Source organism: Agelaius tricolor, unplaced genomic scaffold (assembly GCF_023055355.1).
Source record: "Agelaius tricolor isolate 1412-34295 unplaced genomic scaffold, bAgeTri1.0.p SCAF_13, whole genome shotgun sequence".
Taxonomy (NCBI): Eukaryota; Metazoa; Chordata; class Aves; order Passeriformes; family Icteridae; genus Agelaius; species Agelaius tricolor.
Genome location: NW_027269273.1, coordinates 2,543,678 through 2,571,016, shown reverse-complemented (window position 1 = coordinate 2,571,016; position 27,339 = coordinate 2,543,678). Strand labels below are relative to the sequence as shown.

The 27,339-nt window shown below is 41.6% G+C and overlaps 1 protein-coding gene across 3 annotated transcripts in view; it reads left to right on the top strand.

Annotated features, from left to right (window-relative positions):
* Window positions 1-27,339, top strand: part of CTNNA3 (catenin alpha 3) — a 435,224-nt gene that overhangs the window by 67,733 nt on the left and 340,152 nt on the right. For all 3 annotated transcript variants that reach the window (XR_011681008.1, XM_071438368.1, XM_071438369.1), the window contains exons 6-7: window positions 10,159-10,422; window positions 14,433-14,636. Coding sequence is in view for 2 of the 3 variants with exons in the window: in XM_071438368.1 (XP_071294469.1) it covers window positions 10,159-10,422; window positions 14,433-14,636 (468 nt within the window). In the remaining variant the exon portion in view is untranslated. The remainder of the gene's footprint in view (window positions 1-10,158; window positions 10,423-14,432; window positions 14,637-27,339) is intronic.

The window sequence follows — 27,339 nt, the reverse complement described above, 5'->3', positions numbered from 1 at the left end:
TGGAGAGACAAGGAGAGTCTTGTGCAGAGGGAGTGGGGCACAGAAACTGAGCTCTGTTCTGTGACTTGGGGATGTTGGAATGCCTTTCTCCTCCTGGGCAGGAGAGGGGGGCTGCTGTGCTGCCCATGCCCCAGAGCATCTCGGGCTGCCCAGGACATGGTGACCACGTGTGCTGCTCTGCCATACCTGCTCTTCCTTCTGCTTGGTGCCTTTAAGGGGTCCCCTGCCTCCTTCCTTCATTTAGCATTCCTGCTCTGTAACTTACCTTTCATCCATGTTCTCTTCCTCCTTAGTCTCTTCTCTACAAGTGTTTTTCCCCTCAATTTTTGCTTCCTCTGATATGATTTGGATGCAAGGTCTGATGCCAGTCTCTTATTCTCGAGAGCATGTGGAGAATCTGGGAGGGCTGGAGGAAATTCGTTTTTTAGGCAGTGTCTGGTGAGAGTGAAGAAGCTGCTGCTGTGGATGTGTGTATGCTGCTGCATCAGTGTGCAGCCTCTCCTCCCCAGGCTCAGCAGGAGGAGCAGCACAGGGGCTCTTTGCAGGCACTCCTCAGCACTGGCCAGCGTTTGCCAGGACTGTAAATCATCAGGTGAGGGGTAAGAAATGTGCCTGCTGGTGGTGAATAGGCTTTGGTGGCATGCAGACAGAAGAAATAGAAGAGCTTGCAGACTGCAAACCATCAGGCCTCCAAAGACTTTAATGTGGCAATTAAAGAGAATTGCTTTAATTCTGTACAATTTTGCTTTAGTTCTGTGTAAAATAGCCAAGCTTAGCACTGAGTGAGTAATTGGAAGAATAGTATGTGATTGCTTCAATACCAAGGCTTATAATTAGTAGGGAGGAATAACTTACTTTCTTTAAGAAGAGTTTTAAAAACCAATTTAGAGAAAATTGCTTTTTCACATTGAGTTTCTGACACAGAGTTAAAGTTAAGAAGTATTCTCAGTTGGACAAAACAAACAGGGAAGAGCTGGGGATACTGTTTGTGCTCCTTCACCTTATCCTGTCAGAGCAGTCCCCCAGGACCACGGATCCTGAGTTTTCTTCTCTCTGACCATTACTCTGTAGTGTTTTGTGCTTTATATTTATTGTTACTATTTCAACTTCACATGATATCAAAGGAAGCAAATCTTAATTCAGCTGTTCCAAAAAGCCTGCAAATAGTGTATTTTCTCCAGAAAATTCTGCTCAGGCTTTAATAACACGGGGAGAACGCTTTCCTTAGCCTTTAACCTGGAAGTGCTTGAACCCGTGTTTTCTCTGAACAAAAAACCCATCAAGTAAGGAAGAATCAACAGCCCTCTTCAAAGATCTGATGTGAGAAGTTTTAGCCTAACCTATTAATTTGTCAAAATTAGGAACAGGTGAAAGTAGGGATTTTGTAATGGAAAATGTTACACAAGTCAGTGCCAAGTAAGCCAGTTTTTTTTCAGCCTTAATTTCTCACCTGCAATTTTTTCTTTATTAAGTTTCTCCAAACTTTACTGATTTGAAGTTCTGTGTGGAGAGGGGATGGAGGAGAGATCTATGAAAATAATGCCATGTGAGATAATACTTACAAACAGGCTTTGTTTTTAGTGTTGTGTGTCTGACACAGGGGTAAGGCTGAGTTCTGACCAGTTTGAAGGGCTTTCATGTGACTGAACCTCTAATAGGGCATTCAGTTTAGGAAAATGGAAATTATGTATTGAAACTTCTGACTTTCTGCAGAAAAATTGTAATGAAATGCCTTATTTCAGACCAGTATACTTCAGCTGGATTTTTTCATGGGACTTGAACACCTTATTTCTTACCTATTTAGAGATCAAGAAAACAGCCTTTACCAACTTTACTGCTACATAAAAAATGCACTTTGGGGAGACCTGGAAGTCATTGACTCAAACTGTAAAAGTTGGGTCAGTTCAACTATAAAAGTTTAAAGCTGACTTATAATTTAAATTGGAGGTTTAAACCACTGTTAACAGACAGTAGTCTCTTAAGGTAATAAATGTACCAGGCAATGCAGTCCCATACTGATCTCAGTCCTGGAGCTGTTTGCAATGTCTTCAGCAAAACAGAATTGTTGTGGTCCATGGATTTTGAAATTACTTGTGTTAATAAGGATGTTAATTTTGGTGTGTGTGTGTGTTTGTTTTAATAAAAACAACTGTTACAGTGTCTATTGACTGGAAAATGTCAGAAGTTTTTTCCCTTTGCTGAATTTGCATGCACAAGCTGATGGAAGGTACTTCCTTAGTGAAAAATTCAGATCTGGTTCATCCCTTAACAATCCCTTGTTTGGTGTCCACAAATTAGCAACCATTTATAGCTCTTGAGTGGATATGTGAATTTGGGACCAAGAACTTAGAAATGTTTCCATAAAATGAACATTGTGCAGTTTGTAGGTGCTGGTTACAGTTTATTCCATTTTATGGCTACTGTTCTGTATTTACAGTACATTGGGTCAAACTCTCAGGCTGGTCACTGTGCTGTGGAGGGGATGCAAAATCCTCTGAAGCATCAGGAGGAATGGGACTGTGGGACATGGTGCCTGTCAGTACTGTTGGTCAGGATGCAGCTTGAGAAGAATCCAGCTGTGCACACCTTTGCCCCTGAGATTTGCTGCTGTGGCTTTGTGTGCACATGCCTGCTGTGCAGTATAAACAGTCTCATCAGAGTGCTGCCCTTTCCTCATCTTCCCAAAGCATTTGCTATGTAAAACACAAGCTAATCCTTAGCTTGTTACCTGTTTATTTTATCAAACTCCTTTGCTGTTTGTTTTTTGAATTGAGTTTAACAGTGGTAAGAATTAAATGGTGTTCTGCATTGATGTGCCACCAGGGAAGATGAATAAAATTTCTAATCTAAATGGAATCTATGTAAGGATAATGTCTAATTTTAATAGGAATGTTAAAAGGAAGAAATCAAGTTCTGTATTTGCAGCATTTCTTGACAGATACTGATGCTGTAAATTATACAGTTGTTCTTCCTCTGTATGGATTTTGTAGTACTCACAGCAATTTATAGGTCTAGAGTGCAGCTGCTGGAAGTCATTTATTCTCAGTTCTGTATTAAATCTATCACATATAATGCATTAACATTCAGTTCAGAGCTCAAGGGCTTAATGGCTGCTTCTTTCTTGCTCTGAGTTTCTGTTCTGGAAGTGTTTGCAAGGTATGCAGAAAACAAAATTAAAAAACTTAAATTGATATACAGAAAAAAAAAAGGGGGGATTGTTCATGATAAATACTTGAAACCAGCTCATTTTGCAGTTTCAGCTGAGCAGTGAAAACAAACCCTGCTGCTAACATTGCTGAAATTGGTAATGCTAATAAGCTTGTTTTGATGGATTAGCACTTCAGCGCTGTTTGCTTGAGTGACGCTCGTTCCCCACGTCAGTCGGACGTGTCTGCGAGTTGGAGACACTTCAAATTCCCTGCTCTTTGGGATGGGTGTGTCGCAGACATCGTTTTATGAAAATCCTTTTCTTGGGATTTTTTCTTCGTGAGAAGCTGAGAGGCCTCAGGAACAAAATGTAAGCAATGGTTATCTGCTGCTGTGGAATGCAACAGGTGCATCTGGGATTGGCCCATCTTGGATGTTTGCAATTAATGGCCAATCACAGCCCAGTTAGCTTGGACTCTCTGTCCGAGACACAAACCTTTATTATTCATTCCTTTCTATTCTTAGCTTAGCCAGCCTTCTGAGATGAAACTTTTCCTTCTATTCTTTTTAGTGTAGTTTTAATGTAATGTATATCATAAGATAATAAATCAGGCCTTCTGAACATGGAGTCAACATTCTTGTCTCTTCCCTCACCTGAAAACCCCTGTGAACACCATCACAGTGGGTGCATCTTGGGCTGCAGGAGGCTGCCACTGAGTCACTTGATTCAGCTTGCTTTAGTTGTGGGGTTTTTTAATTAGAAAAAACAAAAGTACATTATTTTAAATATTTGAGAAGTATTTATAATTAATATTAAAAAGAGTTTACCTGGAGTTTGACAGAAGAACAGGGGCAAAGGCCATGAAGATTTATTGAATATATAATCTGTGAGGAAGGAGCAGGTACAACAGACTGCCTTGTATGAGTCCTGTACCTCTTTACTGTTGATGATTTCCCATCTTTCATAATAAGATAATAAATCTAGGAAAACTGAACTGTGTTCTGCTTGAAATGAAGAGAAACTTGTACCTGAGGAACTTTAGCTGATCCTGGAGAAGAGTTCCTGAACTCTTGTGGCAGATGTAATATGTTCTGGCATGATCACTTATATAAAAAGATGACTCAGACAGGCTAAATGTGAAAGAGTTGTTTGTTGTCTGTTAAACTGTATCAGTGAAATTGGTTGTGGACCCTGTATGAAGTGATCTGCCAGCAGTAATTATTTACTTAGGCTGTTTGTAAGTAGCCTACTACCACTAAGGCAGAGAATGAAACAAGTTTTCAATCCAATAAACATCCCCAAATCCCTTCTAATTTTAAAACCTCAGAAAAGAAGCAAGTAAAATAGTCACATATGGTATTATGACAGTTTAATAAAACCATGGGAAAAAAAATGGTTGTGGATGAAGGCCATTCTGCTGCATTTTTCAGTGAGTCATCTTCTATTGAAAAGAGTCCAGGCCAGAACATTTCCTGAAAGCTTTAACAGCTTAGTTAAAGCTTCCCGATGTGATAGACCTTCTGGAGGTTCCTACCGTCTGAGCCCTCTCCTTGATGAATGCTTCCTGCTCTAGCTCTAGGCAAGCTCACTGGTGACTAATGTGACTGTAGCTGTACTAGTGAAAACCTTTGCGAGCTATATATCAATTCTTACAGGGAAAAAATTGCTTTGCTACCTTCCCAAATCAGCTACTTCATCTAGGAGATAACAGCAGGGTGTTGGAGTGCAGGGCCAGGTCCTGAAGTAGCAGATAGAGAAGTGACAGCAAGGATTGCTCCATCATCAATAAATGGGCTGGGAGTTCCTGGAGCACGGGGGACTCAGAACATTGTGCAATAGTTACAATCTGATGCAACCAAATCATGCAGTTTCAAAAGAAACTGCATCCTTCCCTGTCTGAACAACAAATTCCTGGAAAACATCAGTAAATTGCAAGAGCAGGGGTGTAATCCAGTCATGGCTTTGTATGAGGTAACTTTGCTGCTCTGTGGTATTTATTATATATCACTTTTGTATGATGAATTGCAAAGGTATTTATACAGAGAGTACAAAGGTATGTATACAGAGAGTACAAAGGGATTTATACAGAGAGTGAGTTCTGCTGGGAACCTCAGTTCTGGGAGTCCCTTCCCTGCCTGCTCTCAGCTATGGTTTCATTAAGACTGCTGAGTTGCCTAGAGACAGAGGCTATTACTGAAGGCTTAGGCTTATGGTAACATTGATATGCATTTGTTATGCATGTAACACTTGATATTTTGTGTATTCACCCATGTGATGCAAACTGTCTACAGTTCTGGCCATACAGAGTCTGTATCTTGTGTGTGTATGTGGTGTTTCTGTGCCCTGTATGTAGTGTAGTATAGTGATACCATGAGACACTTACGAACTGCTGATGTTTTCTCAGTTCAGAAAAAATGAGTTTAGAGACCAGGTAAGACTTTATTATTAAAAAGTTAGCTTGGAATTCCTCACAGTCAAGCATGTACTATGATCATGCTTGGTAAGGATAGGCTGAGTGGTGTTAACTTGCTGTGAATGCACATAAGGGAGCCTTTGGTCAGTGCAGCACAGCTCTATCATCTAGTGGTGTTTCATTTGTGCTAATGAAGCCTTTATCCTGCCAGGTATTTTTCCCAGTGTTTATTTGTGTCTCCATTTTGTGTGGTTACAGTCACTTGTGTACATCATCAGTTCAGATGTATTTGAAAGCCTTGTGTGGAAGAAAGGAGCCACCAGGTCATGCTGTTTGCAACTTGGCAAATTGAGTGTTTTGTAGAGCAGGCAGGGCCAGGTTTATAATGGAGCTGATAGCAGGTGATCCCTGCTGATGGTAAATGCTTATGTGAAAAGGTCCTGTGGGATGCAGCCAGGGCTGGCTGCTCCCTGAGGCAGGGCTTCAGCAGCTGGTCATGGGCAGCAGCTGGGTGTGCCAGCTGGGGCAGCCAGGCCCAGCCACAGCCGGCTCCTCAGGGAGGTTTGGGGTGATGAGGCAGCCCCCAGGACAAGCTGGGAGGTCAGGCTGTGGCTCAGGTGAGAGCCCTGGGTGTCTCAGAGGTGCCCTGGGGACGGGGCTGGCTGGAGCTCAGGAGGCCAGACTGGCACGGGCAGCTGTGCCTGAGCTGGAGCCTGGCACCCCTGTGGCATGGCTTGGAGAGGCACTGAAGGTCCCAGGAGCCTGGCACCCCTATGGCATGGTTTGGAGAGTGAATGAAGGTCCCAGGAGCCTGGCACCCCTGTGGCATGGCTTGGAGAGGCACTGAAGGTCCCAGGAGCCTGGCACCCCTGTGACATGGCTTGGAGAGTGAATGAAGGTCCCAGGAGCCTGGCACCCCTGTGACATGGCTTGGAGAGAGGCACTGAAGGTCCCAGGAGCCTGACACCCCTGTGGCATGGCTTGGAGAGAGGGACTGAAGGTCCCAGGAGCCTGGCACCCCTGTGACATGGCTTGGAGAGAGGCACTGAAGGTCCCAGGAGCCTGGCACCCCTGTGGCATGGCTTGGAGAGGCACTGAAGGTCCCAGGCTGTGTGGAAGTGGGGCTGCAGGGCCCGCGCTGGGTGTGGGTGCAGCTCCCAGCTGAGGCTGGGCAGAGCCCTGAGGGCTGGGAGCTCTCACACTGTGTAAAGCAGCGTTCCCTCGGCAGAACTGACAGAGCTGAGGGACATCTACTGTCAGTGTCACCCCCAGGTGTTTTTCACTTGCTTTTGTTGGTGAGATACTTCCTTCCACTGGAAAGGGCGACACAATACTTATGAAATTTATCATCTGGAGCCTTGCCCAGATGAACAGTGCATTAATGCACTTGGAAGAGTTTGAGCTTCATTATGGTCTTTGAATCAGCAGCTATGCACAATTTGGCAGTCACTCTGACTGAAAGCTGAATGCTAAAGCCCAGGTTTAAGCTGTGATGAAAAACGAATGCTTTTGTCCCTTATTTCTATAGTAGCATGAAATTGTGGAGTTTGTATGCCTGTGTTTTTCCTGGCTACAGAACTAGGTTCAGTGACATCTCTCTCTGCAGAGACAGGCTGGGTACTGCAGTGCACAGTGAAGCTGCAGCTGGTGCAGAATCCAGCAGGGTGATTTGTACCCATGGTGATCCCAGCCCCCGTGAGCTGTGCTGATGGGAATGCTCAGTGAGCAGGAGCTGCCTTCCCAGTGTATTGAGCTGTCAAACCTTAGATGTATTATTTGGGATAAAGAACAATTCTTTTTCTCTTTTTTTTCTCATTATTGAAGTAGTTCAGTCAAAGCTTAATAATGAAGATAGTTTTCAAGTTCTTAAAAGTCTTCTTGTCCATTCACTGGGTTTAGCTGGAGCAATCCACAGCTGGAAATTGCTGATTATCCATTCATTTTCCATTCTTGTCATGGATGACCAGACATAAGGAAGACACAGAAATATGTCCTGGAAGGACTGGGACAGCAGCCTGGGGAAATGTCTACAGTGGGCCTCTTGGATTGGCAGTGCCTGGAAATGGGATTATCTTTAATGTCAGCTGGTCTCATGTGACATAACTGATGTAGTGTGGAAAAACGTATAGTTTATGTCTTTATAGTATAGACATAGTCCACTAGTCTAAAAAGAAGTTGGAATAAGATGAAAGTGCTAAACCATGAAGAAAAAATAAAATAGCCTGAAGTGGAGTAAAGTAGTTGGGTGAACTGCAGATACTGGTAGAGACTAACTTCCTCCTTCAAAGAACTAGTTCATTATTCTGATAATCCACGTGTGCAGAGCTTTGATAGCAAATTCACTCAATCTTAGGGGGGTTTTTTGGTCCATTTATGCAAAAGCTCAGACTAAGATTATCAGATGTTTCTTCTTTTTATCATGAAAATATCAAGGCATAATTGTTTCCTCAATATGGAAAGGAATAATGGTTCTACAGCTTCTTTGGGGGCTCTCCAAGTTCACAGCTAAACAACAAAGTAGTGATGAATTTCAGGGGTCTGAGCATTTTTTTTTTTTAATTTAACATGTTACTGAACAAAACTGGGGCTCTTTGTAGGAGAATTTATCAATGCCATGACTCTGAATCTCTCTACAGTATTGTGTGAAACAAAAACATTAATTTACTGAACCTTTCCAGACGTTGTTACTGACTGCTGGCTTTGTGCGACTGGTTTACCAGTTTTGGTTTTCTTATGATCATCTCACTCCTGGTTAGACGGGGCTGTTTTAGAGGGAAAAAGTAATTTTTAAAGGCTTTTGGGTTTGATTGTTTGCATATGATGTGGCAAAGTAAGAAATGGTTAATAATAGAAGCCAGTTAGGCTGAAGTGCTGCATTGACTTTCCATCATATCTCTGTCTGTGGCTTCCTTGTAGCACAGGAGAAAAGAGGGCAGTCTGCTGTCTTGTAATAATTGCAGGAAAGATAAATTCACTAATTAGAGCCAGAGTCAGTGTTTAAATAACATTTATTTTCTGAGCAAGTCCAGCGCACTGGACACATTGCAGCTGCTTTTCTGAGGTTGGAGATGCATTTGGATTTGGATTTGGATTTGAACACAGTGGGTAATAAAATCGTTCTTGCACAGTGGCGATTCATTTATATATTTGCGTATTAAAAATTTAAAAATACACAATGTGTTAATACACTAAAGAAAACACAGTTTTCTGATTCAGATGATCAGTTGGTTAAACTGTTGTCTGCTCCTGCTTAAGACTACATCTCTTTCATTTTGTTTGCTTTTGGTTTTTTTTTTTTTTTTTTTTTGTTACTTATAACCCTGAGATTTCTAAGTTAGCCTGAGGAAGTAAGATGCAATCCTGTGTCCTATGCATATCTTGGAATAAATGAGATTTTAAAAATACAGGACTGGTTCATTTAATATCAAATGCTCTACAGCCATAGACTTAAAAACTCCATGCAGTGAAAAGTGGATACTGTGATGCGTTTGTAAATAATGCATATAGAGCCTGATGCAATGCAAAGGAAAATAATTAGACTTCAGATTGCCTGTGGGCAGGCTGTGAGAAGTTTTGTATGCATTTACTTGTTCATTCTTCATTGTGCCTCTTCTCATCATTTGAATCTGGTGCCACAGGCTCAGATGTGCTATTTTCTCTTTTTTATTTTCCCCCTGAATTTAGCTGTCTCCTTCACCAAGCCATTTCACAAATATCTATTAGTTTTCTCTTCAAAGGGACATGATGAAGAAGAAGCAGGGGAAAATGTCTGTAGTAAAACAGGATGAGGCAGGAGGCTCTGTACAGCCCGATGTTGACTCTGTGGTTGTTCCAAAGTCTGTAACTTTCAGCCGTCCAAATAACAGTGCCCATGATTGATTCCTGGAACCAGTTCAGTTGGACTGGGAGCTCTGGGTGTCCCTTGTTTCTGTTGGTGGGAGGCTGTAGGGTTTCAAGGAGGTCTGGGTGGAGAAGGGAGGAACAAGATGGCTGTGGTAAGATCCCAGAGTGCTTTGACAGCAGGGTCAGAGGGGAAGCAGCCCCCTCAGGCACCTCAAGGTGGCTTCTCTCAAGCAGGTTTTTTATTTCCACACCTTCCATGCTTCCCCTTTCTCGGGAGTGCAGGATTGGTATCCCTGACCAGTCCTTTCTGCAGTGTGCTCAAGACAGAGGCTGCTGGGGCAGGGAAACAAATACGGGGAATTTGTCCAGATGCAACAATTACAGAGTGCCTTAACTCTGTGTGCACCTCTGTCCTTCTCCATTGCCACCGAGGAAAGACATGGCTAGGAGGAAAGACAGCTAATTTCCAGGGCAGTTTTCTCGGAGGAAAACTGCTTAAAAACAAACAAATCACAGTTCGTGGTGCTGGTTGTAAGACACACTAAAAATGGTGGTTGTTTTACACACACTTTGTTCATTTCTCATGAGGTAATGATGATTCAGTTGTAACTATCGGTACAGTCTGTTTTCACAAACTTTGATGAATTTAACTTGATGTTTCCTTAAGCACAGTAGAGATAGAAATGAAAAAATGTTTATACGTGTCAGTTTTGGAGTGCTTTTGGAAATAAACAGCATGTTCTTTTGCTGGCAGGATTTGAAATCTAGCAATCAGAGAGATGAAATTGCTGCAGCACGTGTATCCCTGAAGGAAAATTCTGCATTCCTACATTCAATATGTTCAGCTTGTTTGGAACATTCAGATGTTGCATCCCTTACAGCCAGCAAGGATTCAATTTGCAATGAAATACAGAATGCTCTCAATGTAATTTCTAATGCTTCCCAAGGAGTTGGAAATAAAGTGGAGCAACCTGCATCTCGCACAGCTACTCTTGGAAGTGCACTTGATGAGCTTGAGGTACGTAAACGTGTGAGATTACAGTATTTTTGGAAAAAGTTTTTAAATTTTTAATAACTATTGGTATCATAAATGATGAGCCTAAAGGCATTAAAGATTGTTGCTCTGCTTAGTCCTAGTCTAAATAGTATCACTTGAAATGATTTCATTGAGATGGTTCATTGAAATGAAATTTTCTTCAGAGGAGTTTGGAATTAAGGCTTCATGTGTGTTCAGTGTTTGGCTCCCTTCGAACAGAGGGCAGAGTCAGCTCCAGTTGTGTCCCTGCTGCTGGAGGCAGACCCATCCTGCAGGAAGTGGGCAGAACCCAGGAGTTCAGTGTGCCCAGAAGGGATTCTCAGCTGACAATGCCCACTGCTGCCTTGGCTGTGTTTGAGCTGCTGCCATGCAAGCTGAGTCCTTGTCTCCAGAGTGTGTCAGTGGGATCATTGTGTAATTTGTATAATCAAGCAATTCAGAAACCTCATTATATTTGCTGCTTATCATGAAATAAAGTGACATAGCTAATATGCTTTCACCACCTCTGCATTTCTGCTTCCATTACTGAAGCAAATATCTGGGGGAAGGCAGCACTTTCTCTATTCCTGACCTCATCTGAAGCTTTTCTATGGAATTTTTCCTTTTTCTCATGGCTGCTCTGGCTCTCACCAGTGTGATTTTCCATTGTCCTGCCACAAATGGTGAAAGATCTCCTATAGGTGAGGCTACACTCCATGATCTTCATGGGGTGTAACTGATGTAGGCCCAGATCAACACAAGGAATGTATGTTTCTAAACACATTTGCAAATATGGGTGCCTTTGATTGTGAATTCTTCGACTTAGCAGATCTCAGCATCCCAGTGCTAAGATTGTGATACATTTTCAGGAAAACTGATGTTAGGACTGATGGTAGTAGATTTTTATCTAAAATTTTCAAAGGAAGATTAAAGAAATACATTGAAATATGACACAGATTTTGTAGTGGCAGTTTATTGATCAAAAAAGGCCTCTCTGACATGCTCAAAGTCAAAGCAGACAGGTTTTTCCCCGCAGAGGAGCAGGCTACAATTGCACATTATGGCTTTTGAAATTACAGCTCCTAATCTATATTCCTAATAAATGGAAGTAAAAAGAAACATGTAAGTGTAATATGTAACATGTTACAGTGTAGCTGTGAATGACAAATGAGATTTCTTATATGAGACCCTGGATTTAACTAGATTGCTTAAAAATTAAAAAAAAAAAAGAAATGTCAGAAGGAGTGCATTTTATTACTGCAGATGAATTAATCTTGACTCTGTGTAAGCAGTACTATTTAAAAATCGAGTAACATTTGTTATTGTTCTAAAATTTGAAATTTTTGATAATCACAAAATGGGAAAAAAAGTATTTTGAATTGAATTTGTTTTTACTTGGAAATGTAAGAACATAGAAGTCTGATGGTTGTAAAAAGTTGTTTGTTTATCAAGTTGTAAATATATTTTTACCTGGGTAGCACAAATGGGAATTGAAGCTGTGTGAGTTAGATAAAGCACAATTTATAGAGCATTTAACTTCAGAAATGATTTTATGAGTTAGATGGTTATACTTCTCTCGCTTTACAGAAAGTTCTATTGGCTAAGGACCTGAAATAACCTTTGCTCTATCTTCTTCTTGCAAATACAGTGCCATGAAATAGATTGATGCAGTAAATAGTCTGGTGGGAACAAATCTCATTAAATGTTTATAGTGTGGAAATGTATCTCAGAGCTTACCCAACAATCTAGTATCTAGATGTTTTGCAATATCATTCTTCCTTTGCCAGTGCTGGCACTGTGAAAGTTATTAGAGATTTATAGGTGAGGAAACCACCAGTAAAATTAGAACAGCTAACTCTTAAATCAGTAGATTCTCAACAATTTCTCTTAAAGGCTCTCTATAACTACTGTGTCATTTGTAAATAAACACAAAATTGTAACTTTAAAATTTAATTGCATATTAAGATCTGTGAAAAGAGCATATTGGGTGCAGGTTATCTAATGTCTTTCCTGGTCTTCCATCTTGGGAGTGCAAAGAGGTTTCTCACAAAATGATGCAGGTCCTGCATGCTGAGTCTCTGTGGGTGTGTTCAGCTGCTCTGTGGTCCTTGGGTGACCGTGGCCATCCAGCTGAGCAGTTACAGTGAGATGCCAAAAGGCTGTAAGTCACTCCAGAGCTTCACCAAACACAACCAAGTTTCTGCATACCCATGGGCCCTCTTTTTTTCCTGGATCACACCAGAGAGGGAGAAAACAGGGATCTAATCACTCCTCTTGAATGCTCCCTTATGCTTGAGCTGCTTCAGAGTAGCTGACCACTGTTCAGCCTGTTAAATCAAACCCACCAGAAACTGCTTCTTGTGTGTCTGGTGTCTTCTCATTGTGTCTTCTCTTTCCTGTGTAGATGTACTGATTATGAATAAGTAATGAAATTATTTGAAGAATTTTATCTGTAGGGCAGAGTCTGAAATCATGTTTTCCTGGCTGTTACTGCCTAGATTATTTTTAATTCAGAGATGAACCATAGTAGCTTTTTGGCCAGTGCTATTTGTCCATGTTGGTGTGAACTTTCTCCTAATTGTCTCCCAAAAGAGGACATTTCTGTTTTGGGTCAGCTGAGATTTGAAGGCAGTAATTTTTCCAGCTGATTGTATAATTGGCTGTGGCCACCACGTGTGTCTTAGTCTTCCCCAGACAATGAAGCTGTTTTTTCTGCAGCAGCACTTCAGTGTTCTGCCTGCCAGGTGTGTTTTGCATTACGATGGACACTGCATGTGCAGCTTGGCATTGAGGGGCTGCTTGAGATACAGGAGCTTGCAGGAAGCTGCTGCTGCAGTGAAGGGTGGCCCTGTGGCACAGCTTGAGCAGATGTGAGGGACCCCAGAGCACCTTGGTGTTAAGGGCTCTAACAGGAATGAGGGAGGCAGAGTTTCGAATCTCTCACACAAGCTTGTGACTCAAGTCTCCTTGCCTCACTGTTTAAGCTTTTATCTTATGGTGTTCTGATATAACACTTTCATTTCTAGCTTAAGCTAGATAGTCCCAGAAATCGTCTTGTTAAATCTAAACTGAAAAAAATAATTCAAATTCTCCAGTTTGCAATTAGTCTGGCGCTTAGTGGATAAGCGCAGATAAGTTCTGATTTACCTAGATTCCCTGTCATGGTGTCTGGCATAGTTTTCTTGTTTAATATTTCTTCTGAAAGCTTGGAACCACCTATGCATGTGATGTAAGAGGTGAATAGGTGTATGTGGAATCCAGGTTTGGAGATTAGGATTATAATGACATAGTTTCAGATGTTCAGTTATATTAACAATTACTGGTGTAAATTTCTTCAAATGCTGAAGCTCAAATATACTTACTTTGCCATTTTATGAAAATCTCATAGTCTCCTTTTGTCTCTCTTTAGAATATTTGCTTGCCACACAAATGTAATTAATTTTATCAAGCCAAAAGAGTTGTCTGCTTTTGTTTACCCTACCTACTGAAAAGCAAAAGGACACTTATATCTATGTCCTTTGAAAAAATAATCGTTAAACGAAAGCTGCAGTTTTTATCTTTGCTCATATTAAGCCTGTTAAAAGTGGCAGCAGTGACTTTCTGCCACAGTGTGGGATTGATTAGACTAAAAATCAGCAGAACTAGACTCCTTGTGTAATCCGACTCAGCTTTCTCAGCTGTGAGCTAGCACTGCTGGCTCTGAGTTCAATCCAGAGGTTCTCTAAAAGACTAAAGTTTAGAGGCATTGAACGCCTCTTTGAAACAAAGCTTAAGCTCTGGTCTGAGACTCTGAATGGCAGAGAGAGCCTGGGTTTATCTGCAAATGACCTCTGTGTGTACCCCACTAGGGAAAAGAGAATCTGCTATGGTCAAAAGTATTTTGGATGCTTCCAGTGGAAAGGGCCAGCTGCACATCTGGGAAGCATAATGTCACTGCAGTTCCTGCAAGTACAAAATAAAGCAGCAGCTTCATTGAGCTGACTTTTCTTACCTGTGCTCCTTGTTTCTTCCAGAATTTAATAGTCCTGGATCCTCTGGTGGTGAACGAGGAGAAGGTGAGGCCGTCCCTGGAGCAGCGGCTGGAGGCGATCATCAGCGGGGCGGCGCTGCTGGCCGACTCCTCGTGCACGCGGGACTCGCACCGCGAGCGCATCATCGCCGAGTGCAGCGCCATCCGCCAGGCCCTGCAGGAGCTGCTGGACGAGTACCTGCGCTCCGTGAGTAACCAACGCGGGGGAATGGAGTAACCAACATGGGGGAGCTCAGCAATGAACATGGGGGAGGCGAGTAACCAACACGGGGGAACTGAGTAATGAACGCAGGGGAACTGAGTAATGAACGCAGGGGCACTGAGTAACAGACATGGGGGAGCCAAGTAACGAACACGGGGGAGCCAAGTAACGAACATGGGAGAACTGAGTAATGAACACGGGGGAGCGGAGTAATGAACATGGGGGAGCCGAGTAACGAACACAGGGGAACTGAATAACGAACACAGGGGAACTGAGTAACGAACACGGGGGAGCCGAGTAACGAACATAGGGGAGCCGAGTAACGAACATGGGGGAGCCGAGTAACGAACACGGGGGAACTGAGTAACGAACACAGGGGAGCTGAGTAACGAACACGGGGGAGCCGAGTAATGAACACGGGGGAGCCGAGTAATGAACACGGGGGAGCGGAGTAATGAACATGGGGGAGCGGAGTACTGAACACGGGGGAGCGGAGTAACGAACATGGGGAAACTGAGTAACGAACACGGGGTAACAGAGTAATGAACGCGGGGGCACTGAGTAACAGACATGGGGGAGCTGAGTAATGAACATGGAGGAACTGAGTAACGAACGCGGGGGTACTGAGTAACACACACAGGAGAACTGAGTAACATACGCGAGGGAACTGAGTAATGAATGTGGGGGAACTGAGTAACACACGTGGGGGGGGCTGAGTAATGAATGTGGGGGAATTGAGTAATGACCGCGGGGGCACTGAGTAACGAATGCGGGGGAACTGAGTAATGAACGCGGGGGAACTGAGTAACAGACATGGGGGAGCTGAGTAATGAACTGGGGCACTGAGTAATGAACACTGGGTACTGAGTAATGAACTGGGGCACTGAGTAATGAACACTGGGTACTGAGTAATGAACTGGGGCACTGAGTAATGAACACTGGGTACTGAGTAATGAACTGGGGCACTGAGTAAGGAATGCGGGAGAACTGATGACATTAAACACAGGGGACTGAGTAAGAGACACAGGGCAACTGAGTAACAAACATGGGGCCACTGAGTAACAAACATGAGGCCACTGAGTAACACAGGGCCCAGCTCGGGCCTGCCTCAGCGCCTCCTGCTCCGTGAGCTTAGCATTTAATGAAGCATTAAAGTGCAGTTTAACCTGCATTTCACAAAATTATCTTTAAAAGGTTGAAAGGGACATTTTTCTCCTGAAATCTAAGCAAAAACTAAATGCACATCCCCAGCATGAGTATGAATTGTATTAATTGTGTTGTGTATATAAAGTCTGTGGAAAATGCCATACCACAGATGAAATGTACGTTTCAGTTATTTTATGCTTGTTATGAACTGTCACTGATTCAGAACAGACAATCTTTCATATGCCAGAAACAGGATTTTTTTGGTAATACCACTTCCTAGACTAGAGTTTGGAAATGTAATCTCTGCTCCTGTAAAATGCAATAAATTAAATAATAATTTCTTAAGAGGTAAGCAGTCTGTTAGTGTTGTTTTCGAGTAGGATGTTGGATGTTGTCACCAGAAGAGGAGAAGAGCACCAATTTACAAGTGTTAAAATTACTAAATTGCTATATTGGGAAGACAGGAGTGTTGGGTAAATCCAGAAATCTCATTGTCTGACATGCTTGTAGCTGTGAATTAGAAAAGGAACGTAGTTTGCGTTTTAAAAGTGATTTTTCTTTTAGATTTGAAGAATGGGTTTGACACTTGTTACATCTGGCAGGTAAATGTTGAAACAGTGGAGACTCAATACTGTTAATATGGGTACACAATGTTAATCTCATGCTTTTCATCTGTAAACATTATCTGTAGGCATAATGTTCTTTTCTAAATATACCTCGGGATGATTCACTGAGCATATTGAGGGAACAATTGTGTGATACAGATATTTGTTCCCTTTTTGGGAACCTGAAATTCCTTTTTGTTCTGTAAGTCATAGCAGTTAACACAATCGAAAGCTGTTCTAATGAGACTGTTTACTTTGTCTTATTCTGTTGCCCTTAGGATAATGTAGTGTAGGGACTAAAATAATTATGCATGTCAGATTTTTTTTTCATCTGACAGATATTGTACTTTTTGATATTTCTCTTTGTTTATTAGAAGTTTACAGATGCTTTATTAAAGTTAAATTGTGTTTCAGGCCTTACACCATTGAAAGGTGCTATGAAAGTTTTAATCAAAATGCTGTTGGATGCAGCCTTAATTCTTGAACCTGTCTAGAAGTGCTTTACACATGGGTTAGATAGTGAGATTTCTTCAGCTCTGGTTAGCTTGGAATGTAAATCTTTGGTACATTGTTGTAGCAGATTTCTCTTGCAATGTCTGTTCTAGGGTGGGTCAGGGTTTGCTGTTAAGTGGCTGAAAGTTTATACAGGAAAGCATCCACCTTTAATGGTTGGACTTAATGATCTTGAAGGGCTTTTCCAACATAAATGACACTCTGATCCAGAGCACGTGGCAGGATGCAGATGTGGTGAACAGCATCCCATATTAGTCCAAAAGATTTCTATGGGTTTGTCCCAAGAATGCTTTCCGATGAATCTCTGGTGTGAAACGACAAGATTTTAAGTCAAATGGTCTTAAATTTTTAGACTCTTGAAACAAAATTGTGATGGTCGTTTCTACTTCAGAAATAATCATGGTTTTAGGGGTATATAATGTACAATAGGTGGAAAAGAATAATACATAACCCACCCCACTGACTTGAGAAAGTCAGAAAGCAGCTATTGAAATATGACAGTAAGGGAAAGTGCCATATAATTTGCTGCAGAACACAGTGAATGCACAAGGTGGTGAAGACAAGGAAGCAGAATAGAGAAAATACAAATGATTTAAAGGCATGAGGTTACATAACAGGAGGGAATGACGAGTTTTTAGTTTCTTTTAGAGCTCTTCTTATATGAATAGAAGCACTCTCACTGAGAACAGTTTATGGCTATTACTGAGACTGTGTTAAATAAGTTTTTCAATGAGAGGATTACCAGATGTCAGTTACTTTATTTCATAGCTCTAACTTGCTGAAGAAAAGATGATAGATCCAGGAAACAGTGCCGATTTATCAGTGTCTTTTTGGCTCTTCTATTAGTAGTTTCAACAAGGCAGGTCTGGGAATTGGATGAGCTGTGAAGATGATGACAGCCATTTGTAATCATAGCACAATTTAAGCACAATTTACTTTTCCTCTCCTTGGGAACACTGTTGTACTCCACAGGCAAGTGCTCTGTCTGTGGAATACTTCATGGGTGTTTGTGTGTCTGCCCTCCTGGCTTGTGCCTGTGCTGAGTGGGCTCCAGAGCCTCTGTGCCACAGCTTGTATGTGAGAATGGAAACTTTTCCTTGCCCACAATCCACACAGGGTGTGCTTTGCTCTGGCTTTGTGCTCCTGGTGTGTGGCTCCCAAGCTCGGCCTCCCCGCTGCCATTTCAGCCCTCTGCACTCCCTCACAAGCTGTGCTGCTCAGCTGCTCCAAAGGCTTTGTTTTCCTGGAGATCTCCTGGTTCTTGCTGGCACATTGGCTTGATCACTTGCCTTAAAGCTTCTTCCTGTCTGAGTGTTGCCAGTGGAGCTGCATTGCCCCAGAGACACCTCACCCAGTAAGTGCCCCCTCCACAGATCCTCCTCTGGCAGCTGCTTTGATGATGGCATCCAGCCTCTCTTTGGCTCTGGTGCTGATGGTGGATGTGCCCTGCCTGGTAAATGTTGAGCTTAAACAGGGCCATTGCCAAGGACTGGGTGCCTGAATTCTGTGTAGGTTCTGCATTGTCTGTTCTTTTGAAGCTGGGCCTCAGTGCTTGAACATGAATGAGGGACTTGTCTTTACAAACTGTGGGTCTGCTGGTAGGTAAAACTAGCAGTGAGAGAGAAAAGAAACAAGGGGAGGGATTCCACTGACTGATGAATGGAATGAGAGAGACTTGTCCTTACAAACTCTAGGTCTGCTGATAAATAAAACTGGATACTGAGAGATGAAAGAAACAATGGGAAGAACCATAAATTCCATAGGAATTCCATGGATTGAAACAAAGAAAGCAAAAGGGGAGGATTATGCATTAGAAGGGGGTCTCAGGTATGAGACATTTTGGGAAGTCTGTACCTCTGAAGTACCTCAGGCAATGGGGAAGAGAGACAGACATGTGGCCAGGAAATGAGGATAGAAAGGAGGCTGCGTCCTCCAAAATTTTGAGAGACACCAGGGGAAATGCCCCATGGCCTCTCCCTGTATTTGAATAAAGTTACAGGACTCCTCTGTCTCTTTTTTGGACATAAACCTCTGGTGTTTGTGGATTAATTTTCCTGACAAACTGTACAGGCACTTAGGATTTATTAGCACTAACATTTGAAAGAGGATAAGGAGTATAGCTTTTGTGATTCCTAAATTTGTTTCTTTTATTTTCCTCAATTATTTAAAGTGTCTAATAAGCCTCAAGGGCATCAAAGATTAAGAGCTTCTTGGTGTCAGTGAGATTTTTTTTTTTTTAAGAGTTTTTAATGCAAGCTTGGAGAAACATCTTTTCAGAAGATAACTTGCTTTTACATGAGTGTCTGTTATTCACAGAGGTTTTATCACAGTGAATGGTACAATGCAAAGTGAAGCAAAATGCTCTCCACAAGAACCTAAACGTTTTTCTGTTCACAGAGTAATTTAGACACACAGTAAATTGCCAACACATTTATAATTCTTCTGAAAGGCAGCAGGTTTTTTTCTGAATTGTTCCAAAAATTCTTCAAAATTATTTATGTACTGTTGTTAACCTTTCTGAATTTTACTCATAGACACAGGTTGTTAGGAGATAGATTTGTGTTTTAAAACATCCAGTAACAGGAATTGCTACTGTGGGTTTGGATATCTTATCAATGGCAGAATCATACTGTCCTATGGACAATAATGGAATAATGTATCCACTGGAGCAATCATATTGTTCTGCTAATAGGCACTTGCTTTTTCCTAGTGACAAGCTCTTGTCTCTCCTCCTTTGCAATGAAGAGTTGCTGACCTCAGTGGAGTGCAGCAATACGAGCTCCTTGTTCCATGAGTTGTGGTTTTACTCAGTCACAGTGAGGACATTCCCTTCCCTGGGGGGCACAAGGGATGATGGAGCTGTGCTGAGCCTGGGTGGAAGTGGCTGTTGTGAGCAGCACTCAGTGCTTGCAGCTGCTGCTGTGTCTGCCATCATTAAATAGGGAGGTGTGCCTGAACAATTATTTTGCATCCTCCTCTGGCTTTCAGTAAAGATTGCTCCTGGATTGCTAGGGCAGGTCAGAAGCACTGCTATGAGAGCTGCTTTCTGGAACTGAAATCCCCTTACTGTTTGAATGTTCCATGATATTTGAGCTTCATTAGTTTTAGCTGAATGTTTCTCACCTTATTATGGCTATAGGTTGGAGATACATATGTGTGTGTATATATATGTGGGTCAGTGTATTTTTCTGATTTTTCAGTTCTGATTTCACTTCCTTCTTGTGTATTCTAAAAATGTTTGTTTCTTAACTGAGTTTTTGTGTCATGATTCCCTACATGTTTGGGTCAGACTTGGGTAATGTAGTCTGGATGTGCCTGTGGCTCTTGTGCCACAGGTGGTGGCAGCTGCTGTGTCCTGCTGTCCCACAGCTGTGCTGTGTGTGTGGCAGGGAGCAGAGCCAAACCAGCCCTTCTTCTCACACCAGCCGTGCTTCCATTAAAAAATGTGAGGAGAACAGTGATACATTTTACCTTGAGGCAGATGAGGAAGGGAACTGAAGTTGCCCACCTAGTGCACATTTATATTACTGCTAATCAAGCCCTGGCCGTCCATCCAGCCTGAGCAGGAATGTTGTGTGCTCTGTGGCAGAGCTCAGGAATGGTCAGGTGTGCCCTGTATTGCATGTAGGGCATACCTGAACCTTGCTGGGAATGCAGGTCCTGGAGCTTTATGAAACTGGCTTCCCTCAAGGCTCCCAAGCCTTGTCTTTCACCACCAGAATGTGTCCACAGCTTCTGGGAATGAGACCTGTTTGGATCTGAGCACATCACTGAAGTGCAGTGAGGGTGAGATGAGGAGCCAGGATCCCTGGAAGCAGAGGGGCAGCTGAGACAGGGAGGGAGCTGAGCTGGACTGGGTGAGCCCCTGAGGGAAAGGTGGGCAGTGCAGAGCCTGGATAGCCATGGGGAAGGTCCATTGTGGGAAGGGGGACACAGTGGGTAGCTGGCACTTGGGCTGCTGTGTCCCTAGGTTTCAGACTCTGATCACTTACTGGAACGTGACCATTGCAAATTCAAACCAGAAAACGGGTGGAAAAACAGGAGGCTTTTTTTATTGGTAGTGTAGTTCTGGGCCTTGCTCTTGGTCTCAGCTCTTAAATTTGGTTGCTGTGGAGCACTAATGCCTTGCTCTACCTCTGTATTGAGTAGTCTTCAAGAACAGCTTAAGGTCTGACCCACTGGATGTGGAGACTGTGATTGATAATGGTTTTTTGTGCTATTTTATCACCATTCTTACTCTTGGAGAGTGGAGGGATGTAGAGATGCCTCAAGCATACTGATATCTCAGCTTGGCCTTACCTATACTTCATGGTTTCCCCATGAAGAATTTTAACACTTTCCTGGTTGCCAGTGACACCTGAGGAAGTAAAAATAGGGACTGTTTGACTTGTGCTTTATGGTTACTTCCACTTTCTTTGACAAGTGTGCAACTTGCAAAGTTCTGTGTAGCTGCTCTCTGGAGAACTGACCCCAGACTTGGTAGACTCGACTACAGGGAGTTTGAGGAAATTCCTTGTTAAAGTCTTCAAGAACAGAATGGCTTCTGGTTATTCATGGAAGGGGTTGAAATAACTGACTTCTTGAAATCCTTGTTTTTAACTCTGTTTTTATTTCTGAGCAGATAAAAACCACTTTTATTTCTGCCTTTTTACAAAAAGAGTGGATTTGAATGTGCTTACTTTACTGTCCTCTTCATACTTAAACATCTTAAGAAAATTGGAGTTCCAGAGAAGTTTGAAATTGAGGTATGTCAAAATGTAAACTAGAAGAATTTCCATGTGTGGGTGGGAAGTGTCACTCAGTTCTTTTCTTATTCACGGCTGGGTTTTTTTTATGACTTTATTGAGTGTTATGTTTTTCAAAAAAGGATGTATTGCAGTAAAATTGGTATGCCTATAGGGTATATTATGCTGGCATTTATGCAAGAAAATATGTAGTTTTCATTATTTTGTTGTTCACATTGTCTGAGTAGTTGATTGAGTTGACTTTGAACACTCCTACAGAGGATTTTCTTCTGTTTTGTATGCAGTATGTGTAATTGAAAATCATTTTTAAATGTTAACTTTCAGTGAACATTTTGTTTTATGGGGAAATTAGATATGAATTGTTAAGGAGGAGGATCTTAAGTGTACTTAAAAGAGAGAAGTAGTCTAGTGAATTCCCCAAATAGATTTACAGCTGAAAAATAAGCTGCAGTTACATGTACCTGATTATAGATGCTCTTACAGACCCTGCAGTAATCTGGGATCTGTGCACATGAGCTGGAGAAGGATAATGGAAGCTTTTCTGTCCTTCAGCCCTGCTTTTCCTGGAATGGTTCTGAGCTGAGCTGTGTCAGGATTGATCAGCCCTGACTGGAGGCTTGCAGTGGAGTAACAAAGTGTGAGGAGCAGCTCGTGGCTCTGCGGGGGTGACTCACTGCAAGAGCCAGGAGTTTGTATTTAGTATACCTGGCAGCACTGAAAATATATTGGGCTCAAGACTAAATTCTTTTCAAGAAACCTTCAATACAGCAGCATTTGCTCTCCCCGAGATGAAATAAATCCTTGATTATGGTAATAAGCAAGCATTAAAAATAATCAAGTATTTGTTAGCTCAGCATCTGCCTAGCTGTTTAGTTGACGAGAATTTTCCTATTTTTAGAATTTGTTGGAAATGATTGTTATTACATAAGATTTTTCTCAACCCATTTCCTGTTTTTTAGAGGATGTTAGACTGATCATTTTCTGAAATGTCAGGGTGCCATTTCTAGGAATGCTACTGAAGTCTGCTGTTTCAGATGCATTTGTCATGGTTTTTATCCTCTGGTATAATGCAGCTGATTTTTTTCATCCAGATATATTTCTAAATTTCATTCTGTTTCAGGTTGAAAGTTATTTTTTGTTTATGTATCAGTTCTAATTAAAAAGATCAATCATAACTGGATAGTTCAGGGAACTCTTCATGGAATGTTGGTGTTGTAGGCCCATGGAAAACCCAAACCAGCCTGGCTGGAGTTGACTCTGCTTTAAGCAGTAGGTTGGACTGGATAATGTCCAGACATTGCTGCTGTCTTCAATCTGTGGAGTCTGATGCCAAACATTTGAATAAATTCCAGTGTTTGTGCAATGTCCTGGATGACCCAGCCAGCTCCTTTTAATATACAGTAAATCCCATTATTTACTAATGGAAGATTGAAAGATATTCAGGTAATGAAGCCAGGACAAGAAATTACATAAAGTAGTAAAAGGAAAGTTTCTTTCATTTCAGTAATCTCTGGTAATTTTGAGATGATGAAAGAAGAGAGTTACTGGGTTAAATTCTGTTGTAATGAATCCTCTCTATAAAACAATACCTTGTAGAAGTCATTTGGGAAGTGGTTGATTAAAAGCCCTCCCAAAGAATTTCATCACATGAAATTCTGCAGAGATCTATTGCATGGCTGAAACCAAATGCTTTGCCTGTAGTTCCTTGGATCCAGGATATTGTGTGCCAGCAGCCTATGAGATGCTGCATTTCTTCCTTTATAGTACCAGGAGGGACTTGTCTTTGATAGAAGTGAAGACACCTGCAGAGTTGTCAGCTGACTTCTGGACTTAATTTCTTGCCTAGCTTCTCTTGATATTTTTTATGAAGAATGAACAATGGAGCTTTATGTGAAATAGCTTATGGACACTTTTCAGGAAATCAGTACTGTATTATATTGCAGAAAATTGTAATTCTTGGTCTCAATTGTTCAGCCAGGTCTTAAAACAGTGAGTTAAAGGAGATCAGGAACTTGAAGATCTAAATCCCAATTCCACATTTCCATCTTCTTTCTGAAAAGAAAACCAAAACAAGACTTAAAAAACAAAACCACATCTTTGTCTTTGGTCACAAACAGCATTTATTGGCACTTCCCTCCTATTTTAACTTTCCTTTTAGTGAATTCTTTTCCAGTTGTTGCTTGTTGTTCCTGCCTGATATGGTACTGTTCTTCCTTAATTAAGTAAAATAAAAAGGAAGATTATAATTTTGAATAATTGCATTTGTGACTATTGTGTATGATCAGAAGGCTGGCTAAGTAAACAATGGAACCATCCCCCCATCACATTAATAAAAAAGATGTGCTTTAGTCCTTTCAAGATTACCTCTTCTCAAGAACTGCTTTTCATGCTTGTTTTCTAAGCCAGTGTAGCCAATTGGCAAATATTCTTTCTCCTTGAATATGCAAAGAAAATAAATGTCTGAAGTCAGAGAGCTGCAGTGCTTAATAGAACACATTAAATAAATGATTCTAATTGCTATATTTACTGGAAAATCCTTACTATCTTAGGTTATTCTAATTGTCCTTAACCATTGTTTTATTATCAGGAGAAAAAACAAAGGAAATTTATACAAAGATGGAAAGAAATGATAAGTCAGCTACTTGACTAGGAGCTGTACTCAGGAATAATCTAGGATTATCTTTTCTATCAAGGAGCGATGATTCTAATTTCTTCTAAACCCTAATATTGTAGGGGAGGAATTATCAGTCTGTAAAAGAAGATAAGTGGTGAAGGAATCCCTCCCTTCATTTTCTTGAATATATTTAGCTTTTTGCAGGAGAAATGAAGAATAATAATAATTTTTTATTCCATGTAAATAAGAGAAAATAAGAAATAAAATAATTACATACATCCTGGCAGCAGATAATGGAAAAAAAACCTGGAGCCCAAGGTAAATCTCTTCTCTGGGAACTTGGTTAGTGCTTCTTTTCTGCTTAATTCAGCAAAAGATCACTGTACTATTAATGTGCCTTTACTGCCTGTGCTCCTGCACACATGGACAGTGCACACAGGAGAGAGCAGATGCACATGAGCCAGAACCATTTTGGTTTTACAGTGCTATTTCCAGTCTACTGCTTGCAGTAATAAGGAAGTGAAATTGGGGAAAACTTTGCCAAATTCCTGTAGAAAGTGTGAACTGAAGGAGTCCAAACAGTGAGTGGGTGAAGGAAAGGGGGAATGCTGTGTGACTGCTCATAGCTGTTTGCTAAGGAGGTAAGGTCAGAGTGGCATTTGGGATGTGTCCCACAGCTGGCAAGGAAAAGGAGGTTTTATTGCTTAGCTTTCAAGTAATCAGAAAAACTTGTTTCTAATTTGAAAAACAAGAGGCCTGATAATCTTTTGAATTCTGTCAGCCACCTCCTGTGTGACATTAAAGCAGGACTTTGAAATGCAGTGCCCTGGGATGCTGTGGGTGATGCTGGCAGCAGTTTCCAGCTGTCCTCTCGTGAGCAGCTGGGAGCAGCTGAGCAGATTGTTGAGATGAACAATTATCCTGGATCCCAGGGGAAAGCAGAGTGCTGCTGCATGTGAGTGAGCATGCGATATCTGAGCAAAGCCTGGGTAAGGCTGCCAGCTCCTCAGGCTGTTTGGCTCCCGCTTTATTGTGATCCTTGGAACACCTGCCTCTCTCAGCTCTAAGAATGGAGATTTTGTAGAGCAAGACTGCTCAGCCACTGGCACCTCCACATTCTTCCCAGAAAGACTGGGAACAGCAGATCTGAAACTTTCAGTTTGGTCCCAAGGCTGTCTTACAGAGCTGGCAGGGCATATGCCTGTATTTTGTCAGATCTGTTGTGCTTTCTCTGTTTCCATGGAAGATTCTGCTTTTGATAAATTGGTAAAATTTAATAGAAGAAAGATTCCTCTGGAGAATCTCCAGCTATATTCCTGATTTCTGATGTTGTGCTTCAGTTCTTGCTCTGTTTTTCAGTTTGTCTGTAGCATTGTCAATGCCATTTTAAATGTCTGATAGAATTATAAGCAAATAGTAAGCTTTTTGTTTCTCATTCCATGTCTGGATGAGATGTGATTGGCAAAAGTTAGATATTAAAATTACTTGTTTGGCATTTATTCAGATGCAGATCTGGTAAAGTACTATTGCAGATCTATTACAACAATAGCTATTATAACTTAAGTAAAATAGGGAGGCTGAAAAAATGATCAGGAGGAATGGGTTTAGATTTTTGTTTAGACCACTAATTAAGGAAGGAAAGAAGTTTGGGGTTTTTTTTTTGTCCTCTAGCTTATTCTTGTAGTGAAGAGTCTTTGTATGTCTGTGATACAGATCTGTGGGCCAGTCTGTAAATCTGGAATCATCCATTGCTTGCAAACAGCTGGAATATGACACTGTCCTCATATTCCCTGTTGGTGAGGAGGTGAATGAGGTGGAGTAAATGAGCAGTGTCCTGGGATTGCTCTGTAACACAGAGCTGCTGTGGGACTGCTGGGAATGTCCCTGCTGGAAATGTCCCTGCTGGGAATGCCCCCGGCTGCTGCAGGGCCCCAGATTGCTTTGGGTGGTTTCCAGGCCAGAATGGCTCTTTGCTCCTTTGCCCAAATAACACATTCTGAGGCGAGAGCAATGCAGCAAGGCATGGTCTGATCAGTCTGATCAGCACCAAAGGCTTCTTTGCTCAGTTAGAAGAAGGAAGTAACCTGCACATTTAATAATGAAGAAAAGGGTGGAAATCTGAGCACTGGAAGAATTTAGAAGGAAATAATAGGAGGGAAAGTAAAGACCTTTCTAAATAGGGGAGAGGAAGTCAAAAATACTCTTTCCTGCCTGCTTCAGGCTTCCTGTAAATAGTTAGCTGGAAAAATTAATGCAGTCAATAAGGGAAAGTGAATATATGCCAGGAAAAGTCCAGGAATATTTAAGAAAGGAGTCTGTGAACTATTTGCCTTGATTGTAAAAATCTGTGAGAGATGAGTATTTCCAGGTAACAAAAAAGCCATTTTTTATCTTAACAGATAAATTCATTTATGTAGGGAATTAATAGGTCAGTCCCTCTAACTTGGATGACCGTGAAGAAGCTGCAGGAAATCCTTATGTATTCATTTCCTAAAACTGCTCAGGATATGAAAGTGATGCTGAGCCACAAGCATCTATTTTGAAAGTATGTTTTGTCACATACATGTAGTTCTTTGACAGAATAGCTGGCTGGGGATTAAAAGGGAAATTGGAAGCTGCTGTAATGTTGTACACAGCAATGCACACTGAGAGGATGTTTTCATAGGCAAACTTGAGAAGCACAGTTGTTGTATAATGAGGGAAAATACAGGCCACTGAAAAACAGTGTTCCTAGTGAATTGGTATTTAATCCATTGCAGGTCAACTTGGGATGGCTTAATGAAGGGGGATTCTGCAAGGACTGGCCTGGCACCCATGTGTATGGTGTGCTTTCATTAGTAATGAATGAAACTTCAAAGGATTTTATAGGTCAGTAAAAACATCACCTCTCTTTTCTTCTTTTTTTCTTTTGTTTGGTGAAATGGTCTGAAATCTGCAGATTGAAATGATAAGTGCAAAAAATTACTCTTGGGAAGAAGTTATAGATAGTTCACTGTATAGATAAAAATGCAGGATTTGTGGCTTAACAGTGGTACTGCTCTACAGCTCCCAATGCCATATGAAAA